Source organism: Bufo gargarizans, chromosome 4 (assembly GCF_014858855.1).
Source record: "Bufo gargarizans isolate SCDJY-AF-19 chromosome 4, ASM1485885v1, whole genome shotgun sequence".
Classification (NCBI taxonomy): Eukaryota; Metazoa; Chordata; class Amphibia; order Anura; family Bufonidae; genus Bufo; species Bufo gargarizans.
In genome coordinates this window covers 367653941-367669661 of record NC_058083.1, presented here as the reverse complement: position 1 = coordinate 367669661, position 15721 = coordinate 367653941, and the positions used below count along the sequence as shown (strand labels likewise).

Below are 15721 nucleotides of genomic sequence, written 5' to 3'. Positions count from 1 at the left end.
TTTTGACACCTTGCTCCCTCACCGATCAGCAGTTTCCTTCAGCCTATGGCACTGGAACTGAAACTCTGATTGGAACAGGAAGGTCCATTCAAAGTGTAGTGGCCATGCCAGTTTACTGCAGCTGAACTCCCTTTCAGTTCATAAAAAATCGTTCATATTTTCATCACTTTTCTGTTCCAGCACCACAGCCCTTGTCTCCACCCAACCGGAAGTGATGAAGGTCCAATTTTTGATCACATGACCTCTGCAGTGAGTAATCATGTGTGCAAGAAAGACATGTCAATAGCAGTGACGTGCTGTCCTTGAAAAGGTGACCTATGAGTCCCCTGACTGCAGCAGCCATGTAACCAAGAATGACATGCCATTACTTATGGTCCCTAGTAAGATGGAAGCTGTGGAGCTGAAACATGAGTACATTCGTAAGTGATGGGGTGTTTTTTGTTTTGTTTTTTTCCACTTTGCTTTTGCTGCCTGCCATTAACTTTTTAATTATATTGGGGAACACCTTAAAGGGGTATTCCCATCTTCACTTTTTATACTTGCCCTTGTTGAGCACGACGTTCACTTCCTGGATTGTTATCCCGGCTGGGCCACGCTTGCGCAGAATACTGAAGTTTTACTCTTAGCCGGGCCGCGTAATGTCCTGAATGCGCATGCCGCGGTGGCTCTGTACAATACTGGCCAGGAAGAAGTCGTCATGGCGCATGCGCGGCGGCATGCGCGTTAAGAACATTGCGCGGCCGGGAGAAAATCTTCAGTCTTCTGCGCAAGCTCGGACCCGACACGATTTGACAGGAGAGGTGGCTGTAACCAGGGGAGACTAAAGACAACGATCAGGTAAGAGGGGTCTTATTTTCTCCAAAAGGGTGGAAATTGGGTGATTAAATATATTTACAAAAATGATCACTGTCAAATCCTTAACAGATTTAACAGTGATCATTGTGATGGGAATACCCCTTTAAGCCCTTGTTCACATTTCCATTTTTCACGGTGTGCTGTCCACATTTTCATTTGATTTTAAATGTGTCTGTTCACATTTCAGTAATTTTCTCCTGACCATGGGTCAGTAAAAAAAATCACGGGAAAATCACTGACACACGTCCATGTTTCCGTGTTGCGTCCGTTTTTCACTGAAAACTAATAGATTCTTTGGAAATGAATTTTCAGCTAAGCGGATGACACATGGATGGTACACACGGACCAACCACGGATATTTCAGACTGCTTCACGGATGAAACGCGTACGCTTATTTTCAGACGTGACACGAAAATGTGAACAAGGCCTAAAGCTCTAATGGGAATAGCACTTAAAGGGCCAGAGCTTTTATATAACTAATTTAGAGTGGAATCGTCTTAATTTTTCTAATTATATTTTGGTCTCCTATTACTAAATGGGTTTCCCAAGATGCTAAACGGTCCTTTTTTAAACTAAATGACGGCAGGAAATCGCAGTGTTTGGTCCAGGAAATGCATCCATTACATGAAGTGTTTTTCTTGGGCTGAATACTCTTGTGTGCTCGTACGCTTAATGTGATGGTTGAATTAGTATGCTGCAAGCATGGCCATCAACTCTAAAGTATATTTTGCCTGCTATTATTTGTCACCGAACAAAACCAATCAATGCCAATACGGCAAGATAAGTTCATTTTTGTGTTGCTGCAAGCTGTGTCGTTGAATGGCTTCAGCAATTTCTTTCAGCTGACAGATCATTAGTTTAGAGCTGGAAAGACCAGATGTTCTTTCACCTATTTATACTGTGATGTGAGAATCTGTGCCAGGCAGGCAAATTGATTGCTGGGTAACAATTTATCATTTTGTGGTACTTCTAGTATTAATGTAAGATTTTACAAATGAATTGGTGCTATAAAGCCCTATACAGTGGTTTTAGAAGAAATCTTAGCCGGTCTATGTAGTTTTGGACTGTTGCTCTACTTAAAGACCTGTCTCCTCTCCTGACACTTGTTTTAGTAAACACCCAATTGTAACATCAGCTTTGTTGTTTCCATTACTCTGCTCCGTTATAGGAGCAGAAAAGCGAAAATAACGGAGATAATAACTGACCTGAATGGAGCCAAACTCATCCTAGTAACTTTTAGACCCCTTTCACACAAGCAAGTTTTCCGTGCGGTGGCAATACGTGACGTGAATGCACACATCAGTTCTACTTTGCGTTAAAAAACGCAGCATATTTTATACTCTGCGTTTTTCACGCAGCCCTGGCTCCATAGAAGTGAATGTGGCGTAGTGAAAAAAAGCATTGCATACATATTTGAATATGTAAGGCTTCTTTAGTACTGCTAGGACTTTCAAAGTCTGCTGCAATGGATGTGATCTAAAAAGGAAGTGGCAAAATTACTAAACTCAATACTCCAATTTTCTGTCTTAAAAAAAAATAATCACACAGCTTGATGCAAGCTTCTTTTGTTCAAAACTTTGTGAGGTCACGCCCCACGCTTGCAAAAACAGTGGGTGGTGCTTGTCCTAGAACAGTTATCAGTATTGCGCATCTAGCAGGCATAGATTTCAGTTCTGGCACATGGATAGCTCATCTTTGCGCTAGCAGGTTAAGGCCGGTGTATAAAATGTCTGTCCTAATGAACATAAATTTACATCTCCCTTCATAGAAATTTCCAAAAAGCTTGCTTACAGAAGGCGCTGCTCCTATAGCTCCTACTTTATTTATTTTATTAATATTATAAATGGCTGCTTTAATAGTTGGTTATGTATTATTGTGACATTCTGTGTTAACAAAAACATACATTTGTTTTTCAGTCCTGTCTTGGGGTGCACTGAATACACTTCTAGACAGTAGTCCTAAATAAATAAATAAAAATCCGGACATTTAAACCCTTGAGTTCAACTTATTTCATTATCACCCTCTTTGCCCTTGTACTGAGTGATGTGAGATTTAAGCAGCAGGGGGGGGGGGGGGGGGGGCGCTGAAATGCTAGGTAGGTGGGCCCCTTTAAGAGTGCTCATTTAATTTATATATGCCTATGATTATTTTTCATATTTATTGGTAAGTACACAGTCAACGCTGTGAGGCTGCGTTCAGACTGCCGTAATGCAGCCACATTTTAGTGTTCATATTGTATTTACGGTTCAAGTGAACTATGAAGATCTAGGTATAGTTCACTTTGAACCGTTGGGATCCAGGTGTTGTGGCTTTACTATGAACACTTAAATGTAACCATGTTATAGACATTTGAGTCTCACCCATTAGTTTACAACAGTATTTGCCATCAGAAGTGGATACACAGAAGAGGTCTATATCTTGATGTTACCCTTGTACTAAGTGTGAGTTTAAGCAGCAGGGGAAGGGGGACGCTGAAATGCTAGGTGGGTGGGCGTTGGGTTTAATGTATGGATACGTCAGCTCTTGCGCTCTTGTGGATTTTCAGAGTAAGTACTGTACAGTGGCCTCATTAGGTCCAAGATGAATTTAATAGGTTGTAGAGTGAAATCTGGTGCCCGTTCAACATTAATCAACATATTTGACAGCAGCTCCAAAATGTGGTTATTTGTCCCAGCTTCCGTCTAAGACGCTGTTCACATCAGGTTTTCAGTCTATCAGAAGTGGATACACAGAACAGGTCTATATCTTGATATTTCCCCTTGTGCTGAGGATTCTGCTTTTGGTTTAATATATATTCACACATTTGTTACATTTACTTGCCTCCAAACCAACCTCATTCAGATAAATGGAACTGATATTCAGAAATTATTTTGCCATGTCTGAATATACACTTTGGCTTTCAAATACTGGTGTTTAATACGTATCTGTATCTGCAATATGTGAATCAGGCCTTTTTGTGAATAATAATTTTGGTGGATCTTAAAATAGGATTTGGGAACACCTAACTGGTGTGTAATCTTTTATCTTGGGCTGTCTTCAGATCTGCATTGGGAGGCTCTGTTAAGATGCCTTGATTATCTGGTAAAATGCTGAGCTGGACACAAATAGTCCATGGGACGTGTCTGCCACCATTCATGCTCCTCATTTGACAGATCAAGCACTTCTGTTATTTTCATTCTTCTGCTCCTATAATGGAGCAGAACACGGGGAATATTAGCGCAGATGTCAGCACTAATATTTGCACTGCCTTAAAGGGAACCTGTCACCGTGATTTTGTGTATAGAGCTGGGGACATGGGTTGCTAGATGGCCGCTAGCATATCCACAATACCCAATCCCCATAGCTCTGTGTGCTTTTATTGTATAAAAAAACGATTTGATACATATGCAAATTAACCTGAGATGAGTCCTGTCCCTGAGATGAGTCAGGGACAGGACTCATCTCAGGTTAATTTGCATATGTATCAAATTGTTTTTTTGACACAATAAAAACACAGAGCTATGGGGACTGGATATTGCGGATGTGCTAGCGGCCATCTAGCAACCCATGTCCTCAGCTCTATACACAAAATCCCGGTGACAGATTCCCTTTAAAGGGGATGTCCTAGTGCAACAATGTATCCCCTCTCTGCAGGCTTGTATCTCTGGCAGTAGAGTTGAATGGAGTGGAAGCATGCGTGTGTGTGTGTGTGCCACTCTCTTCACATGATGAAACACTGTCCCACTTCTAGTGAATGGCAGGGCCCCAGCAATCAGACCACTGTCCATCAGAGACTTATCTCCTGTCCTATGGATAGGGGATAAGTTGTTGTCATGGGACAACCCTTTTAAATTCTTAAAATAGAATCTGAACCTTTTCTAAAACGACAAAGTTGCAGCAGCGCTTCTTGTAGCACTTTGCACCTTCACATTTCATCTTCTCTGCTCAGCTTTTCCAGCATGCAGAGTAGGGATCCATATTCCCTACGCTGAGAAGACTGAAATGAGAAGGCTTAGCGCACTCTGAGAAGGGCTTCAGCACATTTGTAGTTTTATCAAAGGTTTAGATCTTCTTTTAATGTTTCAGTAACATTAGATTGATCCCATCATCGCCTTAAGAACCAATATTGTATGTCTTTTGAAAGCTAATTCTAACTCTTCTGTATTTTCTCTTCATACTTTTTTATTCTCCCTTTTTGATTTGCCTACCTTCACATCTCCCCTTCTTTATTTTTGTTTTCTTTGAAATGCCCTTTATTTTCATATTTGTATTCCTCCATACCCCTCCGTTTTGCAGTGTGACCAAGACCAGTGCATTCAGAGCACCAAATTCGTTTTGCAGGCTGCAGCCACACCACTTCTGCAGACTGAGCCTACAATAACTACTGATGAGCCACCACTGCCTGGGAAGACTACCATAAATGCACCATGTGCTCCTTTAGTGCTAGGCCAACCAACACCACCATCTTCAATGCCAAATCTGAACTTGGAAGCTGTTTTATCAGACATGATACCCTTAAAAGAGGACATTGGAAACCATCAGTTCCTAACTCCAGATGAAGCACCATCACCACCAGGAATGCTGCCAGCAAACAGCCCTGTGACTCACAGCCATACCATGCATGTCCTAAACCTTGTCAGTCAAGACTCTTTGCATGAAGACTCTGTGCGTGGTCTTGTAAAGCTCAGCTCTGTCTGACCAACTCTGACACTACCCATCAAACTTAATGCACAAAAGTCAAACCCTGTGATAAGGTTGAACTCTGCGATTATGAAAAATGCCCACTGTACAGTAACAGTGGCAAAAAGTTATTTAGGCAGTTAACTCCATTTTACCAAAATGGTTAATTTTATTTTTTACTCTTTTTTAATTACCTCATTCTGCCTCATATATAAAAAAAAAAATATTTTCATGAGGTATGGATCATGATGGATTTGTAGAAATGGCTGGAATGTCCTGAAAATGAGGAAACACAGCAGGATATCTGTGTTCTGGCCGCAGTGCATTCATCTGCTTGTCGGATTCTCCATATGTATACATTAATACTATTTTGGATTCTTCCTAACCAGTGAAAATCCAGTGGATTTCAAAAGCTAATTTTCTAGAACATCTTTTAGCCATTTGCCAAGCCTCTTTGTTCTAAATATCAAAACAACCTGCACGGTGTTCAATAATGGCAAGGTCGTGTTTCAATTATGTCCATTTCCCAAGATACAGTGCTGCATTGTTCTGTTTGGTATGGATATACATGCTTTTTTCCTTTTTAGGTTATTTGGTTAAATTAAGAGAATTGGGAAAAGGCACATTTTGATTTTAATATTTTTTGTACATCGTACCTATTTTTTTTCCTTCGGATAATAAAGGGCTTTTGTTGTTAAATGACAATGCATCAAGTTAGTCACTTGTAAAAGTGTTTAGGTATGATATATGCCATCACACTTTCTTGCCAAATATGTGCTAAGACATCAAATAAAGTAACCTTCTGTTTTCTTAAGTCTCGAGTGAATTCTATTAACATCGATAAGCTATTTCCTTTGCATATTCAACTTACATATTGAAGTAAGATTTGTAGTTAAAGGTTTCTTGTAAATGACTGAGGAATAGTGATGTAATTTTTTTGACAGAATACAGTGTTTTAAATAAAGGCATTGTAATAAAACTGTACATCTTTGAATCATCTCTGACTGGTCATGGTTTATGAGTGGGTGATATAATAAGTATATACATACGAGAGCCAACTTGGGAGACATATATAGTGGGACTGAGAACCAGCCCTCATATTGTACTTGGGCATCCAGATCTTCTCAGTGGGCTGTGCTGTCCTACACTGCTTAGCTGTTAAACATGCCTATTTTGATGAGACTAGCCAACAGTCTTATCTGTTGGCACAACCCAGTAGATATATCGAGAGGGGGGTGCAGTGGTAGAGGATAGGCCCTCATTCTCCCGGAAGACAAGGCACCATGTGTATATGACGCAAGGGAGTAATAGCTTTTCAGGGATTTTAATACTGGTAACCTATCGGGATAAGTCGTCATATCATATTGCCGAGGGTCACCCGGGACCTCCGCCCATCAGCTGGCTGAAGAAAAGTCCTATACACTTGAATAGGAAGTAACAGGCCCATTGAAGTGAATAAGTGGGCCTGTAATTACACCTGCTTGCTGCTGCGATGTGAACGGAGAGCAGGTAGAGTGAAAGAAAGGCTGTGCTTGCACGGCGTGCAGACTTCTCTTTTAACCAGTTGATTGTCAGCGGAGCTGTCCTGAGGATAGATCAGCAATATTAAAATCCCGGAAAACCACTTGGTCTCCTTATAGTAGGTCAGATTGAGTACAAACCGTAATGAATCTACTGTATATTTGACTAATGATGTTTGTGGCTTTATTTAGAGGTCCTGTGCTATACAGATTACATAGTAACATGGTTTATAAGGCTGAAAAAATACATCTGTCTATCTAGTTCAGCCTTGACCTGCATGCTGATCCAGAGGAGGGCAATAAACCCCATGAGGTGGAAGCCAATTTTCCTCATTTTAGGGGGAAAAATTCCTTCCTGACTTCAATTAGGCAATCTGATAACTCCCTGGATCATCGACCCTTCTCAAGAATTCTTGTATCTGTAACCTGTAATATTACACTACAGAAATACATCCAGGCCCCTCTTGAATTCCTTTATTGTACTTACCATCACCACCTCCTCAGGCAGAGAGTTCCATAGTCTCACTGCTCTTTCTGTAAAGAATCCTTTTCTATGTTTGTGTTAAAACCTTCTTTCCTCCAGACGCAGAGGATGTCCCCTCATCACAGTCACAGTCCTGGGAATAAGTAGATGATGGGAGAAATCTCTGTACTGACCCCTGATATATTTATATGTAGTTATTAGATCTCCCCTCAGTCATCTTTTTTTCTAAATTGAATAACCCTACATTTTACAATCTTTCTGGATTTTGTAGTCCACCCATTCCAGTTATTACTTTGTCTATCTTGTTCACAGGAGCGCCGAACTGTACACAATACTCGGTGTGGTCTGACAGTGATTTGTAAAGTGGCAGGACTCTGTTCTCATCACGAGCATCTATTCCCTTTTGATGCACCCCATGATGGTTTCTACAGTTATGTTTGTTGTCCTCTAAAATTCCTAAGTCATTTTTCCATGTCTGTAACCAGAGTTTTACTATTTAGTAGGGACTAGTGACTTGTATTTTTTTTCTACCCATGTGCATAACCTTACATTTGTGACTGTTAACTCATCTGTGGCTTCTTTGCCCAATCCTCCAATCTATCCAGATCCGTCTGTAGCAGTCTATTGTCCTCTTCCGTGTTAATAACTTTACACAGTTTAGTGTCATTTGCAAAAATTGATATTTTACTGTGCAACCATTCTATAAGATCATGAATAAATATATTAGAGAAAAGGGCCCAATACAGACCCCCCTGAGGTACCCCACTAGTGATGGTAACTCGTTCTGAGACTGTACCATTAATTACATCATCTGTTCTCTATCAATGAGCCAGTTACTTACCTGCATACAGACACTTTCTTTCATTCTCGTTTTATGCACTAACCTTTTATGTGGTACAGTGCCAAATGCTTTGGAAAAATCAAGATATGACATCCATTGTCTTGCCGCGGTCAAGTCTAGAACTTACATCCTCAAAGAAACTGAATAAATTTAATTGGTTTGACATGACCGTTCCCTCATGAAGCAGTGTTGATATGGAGTTATTCAATTATTTTCATTGAGATATTCCAGAATAGTATCTCTTAGAAAACCCTCCAACAGTTTACCCACAATAGATGTTAAACTTACCGACCTATAGTTTCAGAGTTCTGTTTTTTTTACCCCTTTTTGAATATCGCGAAGCGTCAATCCTGTGGAACACTCCTTGTCATTTTAGAGTCCTTAAATATCAAATAAAGGGGCGTTTCTTAGACTACTTAATTCTCTTAGTATACAAGGGTGTATACTATCTGGACCTGGTGATTTTGTCTATTTTAATCTTTAACACCGCTGCACTTTTTCCTAAGTCACAGGCCACTTTTAATGGGGAATTTATTTGGACACTGCATTTCACCTGACAGTTCATTTTCCTCAGTGAATATGGAGCCGGAAAAAATATTTAATAGCTTTATTTTCTCCTCATCCCTCTCTACAACTTCTCCCTCATCTCTCTGCAATGGGCCAACGCTCTGTGATGTAAATTTTTTACTTTGTAATCTTTTATCTGTCTTATATATTCTATTTATTTCCTTATAGTTCAATGCTTTCTCACTACCTTCCTGTTTTAGCAATTTAAATGTTTTCATTTTGTCATTCATTGCTCCCTTTACATTTCTATTTATCCACATAGTTTCTTTTCTTGTTCCTCACCCTTTTATTCCCATACAGTATGTACCTCTTATAGTTTTAGTTTAGGATACCTTTTTAAAATATTCCATTTTGTGGCTGCATTTTTATTCTAGAGGACATTCTTAGCTGGTCATATTGTGCTTTTTGGAAGTCTGGTGTTTTTGTGCCTCCCTGAAGAAACACTCTGTTGGATGACAATTGGACGGTGGTTATTTTATTATCCGTTTCCTGCCTATCCCCCCAATCTGCACGTCTGTTGCTCTGTCAGTTCTATTGGTTAGTACTAGGTCCAGTATGACCGTCCCTCTAGGCTGATCATGAATGAGTTAGGAGAGGTAATTGTCTTTGGTTATAGCCTAGAACCTGTTTCCTTTATGGGGTCTACAGGTTTGTGTCCCAGTCTATATCTGTGTAGTTGAAGTCCCCCATAATAACAACCTAATTATGATTTGCCGCCTCATCTATTTCTCTTAGTAGTAGATTTTATGAGGACTTGGTTATATTAGGTGGCTTATAACAAACCCCTATCAATATTTTATTATTGTTGAGGTCTATTCGCGGATCCGCATATTGCAGACCGGCAATGTGCGGTCTGCATTTTGCAGACCGCACATCGCTGGCACTCTCATAGAAAATGCCTTTTAGGACATGTTCTATTTTTTTGGCGGATTTGCAAATGCGGACAGCACATTCCGGCCCCATTGAAAATGAGTGGGTCCGCAAAATTGCAGAACGGGTGCGGACCCATTTTGTGGACGTGTGAATGGACCCTTATCCCCACAGCACACTTGCTTTGCCTATCTTGACACCCCAGAAAGAAAGATACTAGGTGCTCTAAGGTTGCCTTCACCTGAAAGAATTGATACAGTATTTCAGGAAACATAGCAGAAGCATGGTGGGCCTACCTGACTGTATGTAAACATCATGCAATATTAAATATTTAATTTCTGAAATACTCTTTAAGAAGAAATGTTAGATGTTTTCCAACTAGATGCTTTTATGACATATCTGCAGGATATTGCCTTTAGGTGTATTTGGTAAGTGTCTGACCACTGGGATAGACGTCAGTCCTGAGATCTGGGGTCCATTGTCCCTGTTTCTTGTGGAGAGGTGGCCATAACATTCATACCTAATGAATATGCAATTAACTGAAATGTTCTTACAATATACGGTTTTAATATGTACAACCTGTTTGTTTATTTTATATTAGGATTTATCAGTTGAACCAGTATTCCTATTTTAAAGAGGACCTGTCACCTCTCCTATGATGTTCCATTCCTTTATTTCTACTTTTCTAGTTTATGATTTGCCAGCAGCTTGCAGTAAAGGTACAGATGAGTGTAACCAGTTTGTGGGGAGGGGGGGGGGGGGTCCTTGGCCAGTCTGGCAGTGGCAGCACTTATTGGGCAGACACACACACACACACACACACACACTCTACTGGCAACATACCACAATACCTTTACTGCAGACTTCTGGCAATTTATACACCTCTTGCAGGAATTGCACAACATAGAATCATAATAATAAATTCTTCAGAATTGGTATTACATAAGGAAGGCAAGTAGTTACTAAAACTGATATGTCAGGAGAGATTTCAGGTCCTCTTTAAGCATTCATAGCATAAGATGGGAGATTTCTTGGAGATACCTTGGTACCCATTCTGTGACTTGGGCAACATCCATAGACTCTAGTGGAGCCATATGTACTGTACTGAGGTCTTTAAGTCGTAAGGGGTAACATGGGTGGGAGCATCATTTATATTATAAAGGCTTAAGACAGGAATACCCTTTTAACGATTACTTAGTATAAGCTATTTAACATAACATTGCATCATTGGAAGACTCCTACTGTAGTGAGACTGCAGAATAGGTGTACACATCACTATAGTAGTGTCACTATGGCTCAAAGCTCTAAAATTATGAATCAATTACCAGTGTTGATTAAAGCTCAATTTAGTTTTATGGAACTGTAAAGCATATATGGATAACCATTGTTTGGTATCTTAGACTAAATGCAGCATCTTTTTATATTTTCTATCATGTATTGTTTAAAGGGGTAGCCCAGCTGTTTATTAAAGAGGCCCCCCATGGTGTAAAATATAGTGCCTTGTAAAAGCATACAAATTAACCCCTTAGCAGCTACTTGCAATGCAACAAAAACTAATAGATTAAAGTGTAAGGGTACACGTCCCTATTCAGTATTCAAAGTAACTAAGCCTACGGGAACGTTAAAAATGTTTTTTTTTGTTTTTTTTCAAACTTCAATAAAATCTTGGGGTGTACAACCCACTCAAATAAATTACAACAAAGGCTTTTAGTAGGGGTTACACTGTCTGGTGCGTAGCAAATATAACCAGGCAGTGAAACCTGTAGATCTGTGCTGCAGTGGTGTGCTCGTGATGTACTGTGGACACCTAATAGCACCCCCACCGTATTGTCAGCAGCCCGATCACACTACTCCCACTAACAAAACTATCTAGTGGCCAGCTCATCAAAGCTAATAGTGCACCACCAGCGTATGATCCTAGATGTGGTCAGCGTATATGCTATCTAGGACACATTAAAGGCCGTCTCAGACCTAACATGGCTAGCATCTAGTATTTCAAGCTAGTCCCTAATCCTAGGAGATCTACAATAGAAATGGCTCAAGGAGCCTAAGACATGAGGCATTACAAATGCACAGTCACTGGTTGACTTGTTGCAGTGACACTCTGATAGGAGCATCGGCGCTAGTATGGCCATCCAGAAACTCGTTGAGACATTTCTATTGTAGGTCTCCTAGGATTAGGGACTAGCTGGAGATACTAGATGCCAGCCATGTTAGGTCTGAGACAGCCTTTAATTTATCCTAGATAGCATATACGCTGACCACATTTAGGATCATATGCTGGTGGTGCACTATTAGCTTTGATGAGCTGGTTACTAGATAGTGTAGTGTGAGCAGGCTGCTGACAATACGGTGGGGGTGCTATTAGGTGTCCACAGTACATCACTAGCACACCACTGCAGCCCAGATCCACAGGTTTCACTGCCTGGTTATATTTGCTACACACCAGACAGTGTAACCCCTACTAAAAGCCTTTGTTGTAACTTATTTGAGTGGGTTGTACACCCCAAGATTTTAGAGAAGTTTCACTAATAAAATTTGTTTAGTATTTAACATTCCTATAGGCTTAGTTAATTTGTTGCATTGCAAGCTTGAATTTAAATAACAGTAGATTAAAAAAAATACCTTGTTTAAAAATAAATTTGGAGATAAAATATGAAAAGTTGTGTATTTTACCCCCTGTGGTATGAAATCCCCATAGTTGTATACTGTCCCCATGTGCAGTCACATTACATGATCTGTCACATGATACATACAGCTGTTAGGAAAAAAACGCTGAGTCTGCAACCGGAAGTCCAAGGAACTCTCCAGACAGGTCAGGGACAAAGTTATAGAGACATATAAATCGGGGTTATAAATATTCCAAACTTTGAGTATTCCATGGAGAACCATTAGAAACCATTCTAACATGGGAAGAAACATGCAAACCGTACAAGGGAAGGTCAAAACTCAAGGACTGGACCACGTGCATCAATCTGAGATTCAACAAAGACGCCACCAATAACACCCAAGGAGCCCGAGAGATCCACACTGAAGATGGAAGTATCGGTTCATAGGAGCAACTTAAGCTGTATACTTCTGAAAGTGGGCAAAAAATTTGTTTAGGGAAAAGCTGAATCCCGAAACGCATGAAAAATGCTTCTGCAGACAGAGGAGACTAAAATTGAACTTTTTGATTATCATGGGAAACATTGAGTTGCGCAAACCCAACTCTTCTGATGACCCCAAGAACCCCATTACCACATTGAAACATGCTGCAGGGTTTCTTTTCATCAGGATGAACTGGAAAACTGGTCAGAATTTAAGGAAAGTTAGATGGCCCTACATACAAGGCAATTATTGAGGGAAGCCTGTTTTAGTTTCAGACTGGGGACAGATGTTTACCTTCCAGCAGGAGAATGACCCTACTGCAAAAGTTGCACAAGAATCGTTAAAGGGGAAGCATTTAAATGTCTTGGAATGTCCTGGTCAACGGCCAGACTTCAATCCAATTGAGATCCCGTGGCATGATTGGAAGGCTGGTGTATGCCAACACAACCCATCTAACTTGAAGGAGATAGAGTAGTTTTGCCTGGAAGAATGGTGAAAAATCTAAGTGCCATATGCTAAGCTAATCGAGACATACCCTGAGAGACTTGTATCTTTATTGCAGCATACGATAGCTTCAAAATGTATTGACTTTCAGGTTGTGAATAAGTACATTACATTTCTCTGGGGGTGTTCTTAATTGTTTCTGTCACAAAGGGTTTTGCACATTTAAAGTTGTAGACTTGTATAAATCAAATGTATGCTTTTCATGGTCCCCCTGTGGGTCTCTGCCAGCACTCGAATCCCCCCCCCCCCCCCCCCCATCAAAACCTTTTGTCATCAAAACTATAGTTGCATTTAAACATATATAACATTGTTAAAAAGGAAAACGTGAAAGTATTTAGGGATTACAACGAATCCCAGTTTAAAACCTCTGTTTCTTCCATTTGAATGTATTTTAGGGCCTCTTAAGTGCTACATACTGGAGTGCATGGCAGAAAATAAGTGTAAATTAAAGGGGTTATTCTAGCCTAAAAAAATGTCTCCCATATGCACGGGCCCCTCACACTGAATATAATTACCTGGCAACCTGCGCCGTTCCTGGTCCCGTGCCAATGGCAGGCGGGGATGGGGAAGAGCCTCCCTAACGTCATCACGTCACCTGTGATGGTAGGGAGGCTAGTCCACGTCACCGCCTGTCATTGGCTGTCCTCCCTCGGATGTTTTCAGACGATAGTACAGATTTGTGTAGAGATGACTTTTTCTCTCAGTTTAAAAGAGAGAGATATGATTGTGCAGGTGAGTGGTATACAGTTTGCCACACTCTTGGGATATAGCCCTATTGGAACTTTTTTTTCCACCAGATTCACGGGACCGCGATGGGCACGCCTTGTGCCCCGACGTTCGCGAACCTTTTTCTTGGGTGGTGGGAGCACAATAATATAGTTTTTTCTGAGGCCATGGAACCCTATATGAAGCACATCAGCTATTGGGGCAGATTTATCGATGATGTCTTGCTGTTCTGGGAGGGGGAGAGGGGGCAATTTCTTGATTTTGTTGAGCTACTTAATACGAATGATATCAGCATGCATTTTACGTTTGAAATTAACCCGACTCAAATAAATTTCCTGGATCTTAAAATACAAATGGATGAGTCTGGACAGATTCAAACCGATATCTACCGTAAACCTACCTCAACAAATAGTTTTTTGCATTTCTCAAGCTGGCATCCAACGGCACTAAAAAATGGGATACCATTTGGACAATACCTACGCGCCAGGAGAAATTGCTCAACAGATGAATTGTTTAAGATCCAAGCAGACAATTTATATAATCTGTTCCGCGATAGGGGGTACCCTCGTAAAGCTCTTAAAAGGGCCTTTAATCGAGCTAAGGCCCTGAAAAGGGATTCCCTTATCTTAGGTGGGGTTGCCCCCCCCTGTGACCTCCCAGGGCAGCAAGACCATCCGTTGTATAGGCACTTTTGATGGCCATCACCATTTGATGACAAATATTTTAAGGAAATATTGGAAAATTCTTACAAATGATCCAGATCTACGTCAGGTACTTCCATCTTATCCTAGTGTCACTTTTAGACGTGGTCCAAGTTTAAAGGATCAATTGGTACATAGTTTCCTCCCCAAAACTGGACAGGAAAACAGCATGTGGTTGAGATCTAAAGTGACTGGCTCCTATCCGTGTGGTGGGTGTACTTTCTGTGGGTTCCTACCCAAAATCAAGATTCTCGAATCCAGTTGATGGTAGGGAATATGAGATTCGGGATTGGTTTAACTGTAAAAGCAGTGGAATAGTTTACATAGCCTCTTGCACGTGCCCGAAATTATATGTCGGCAAGACGGTTCAGGAACTGAGGAGACGGATATCGGGGCATATTAGTGCAATTAACACAAAAAAAGATACTTCTCTGTATAGACATGTCTCGTTTGTCCACAATGGCCGTATAGATGTACTTAAATTTTGGGGGCTCTTTCAAGCTAAACTGGGCCCTAGGTCTGGCAATTTGGATGCCAGACTGTTAAGACGAGAAGAAGCCAAATGGATATACAGACTGTCAAGCAAGACCCCATCTGGACTTAATGAAGGCTTCTCCTTTTCTGCCTTTTTATAATAACATCTCGCCAGACAAATAATTGTTTGGGTGAAATTTGGACTAAATTGCCATTTATGTGAGGATTTAATTTAAAATAAAATAATAAATATATACATAAAGGTATAAGATGACCCCAAAAATTTCCCCCTTTTTAAGAGTCAATATAGGCATGTATGCCGTGGTATAATGGAGAAAGGAGGCTAATATTATCTGACAAATGTATTTTACAATGCTTAAAGTAGCTAGCTGCACACATACTGTGAACTGCTGTCAGTAAAATATGTATC

At 40.5% G+C, this 15721-nt stretch overlaps 1 protein-coding gene across 4 annotated transcripts in view; it reads left to right on the top strand.

Moving 5' to 3' along the window:
- The window catches only part of ZDHHC14 (zinc finger DHHC-type palmitoyltransferase 14), a 196560-nt gene that overhangs the window by 116704 nt on the left and 64135 nt on the right, over positions 1-15721 (top strand). Inside the window, exon 10 of one of the 4 annotated variants that reach the window (XM_044292578.1) lies at positions 5176-6493. The exons of 2 other annotated variants lie outside the window; for them this stretch is intronic. In XM_044292578.1, coding sequence (XP_044148513.1) covers positions 5176-5532 — 357 coding nt within the window. In that variant the 3' untranslated portion in view covers positions 5533-6493. Of the gene's footprint in view, positions 1-5130; positions 6494-15721 lie in introns of those variants that run through there. One more of the 4 variants, XM_044292577.1, reaches the window with a different exon arrangement.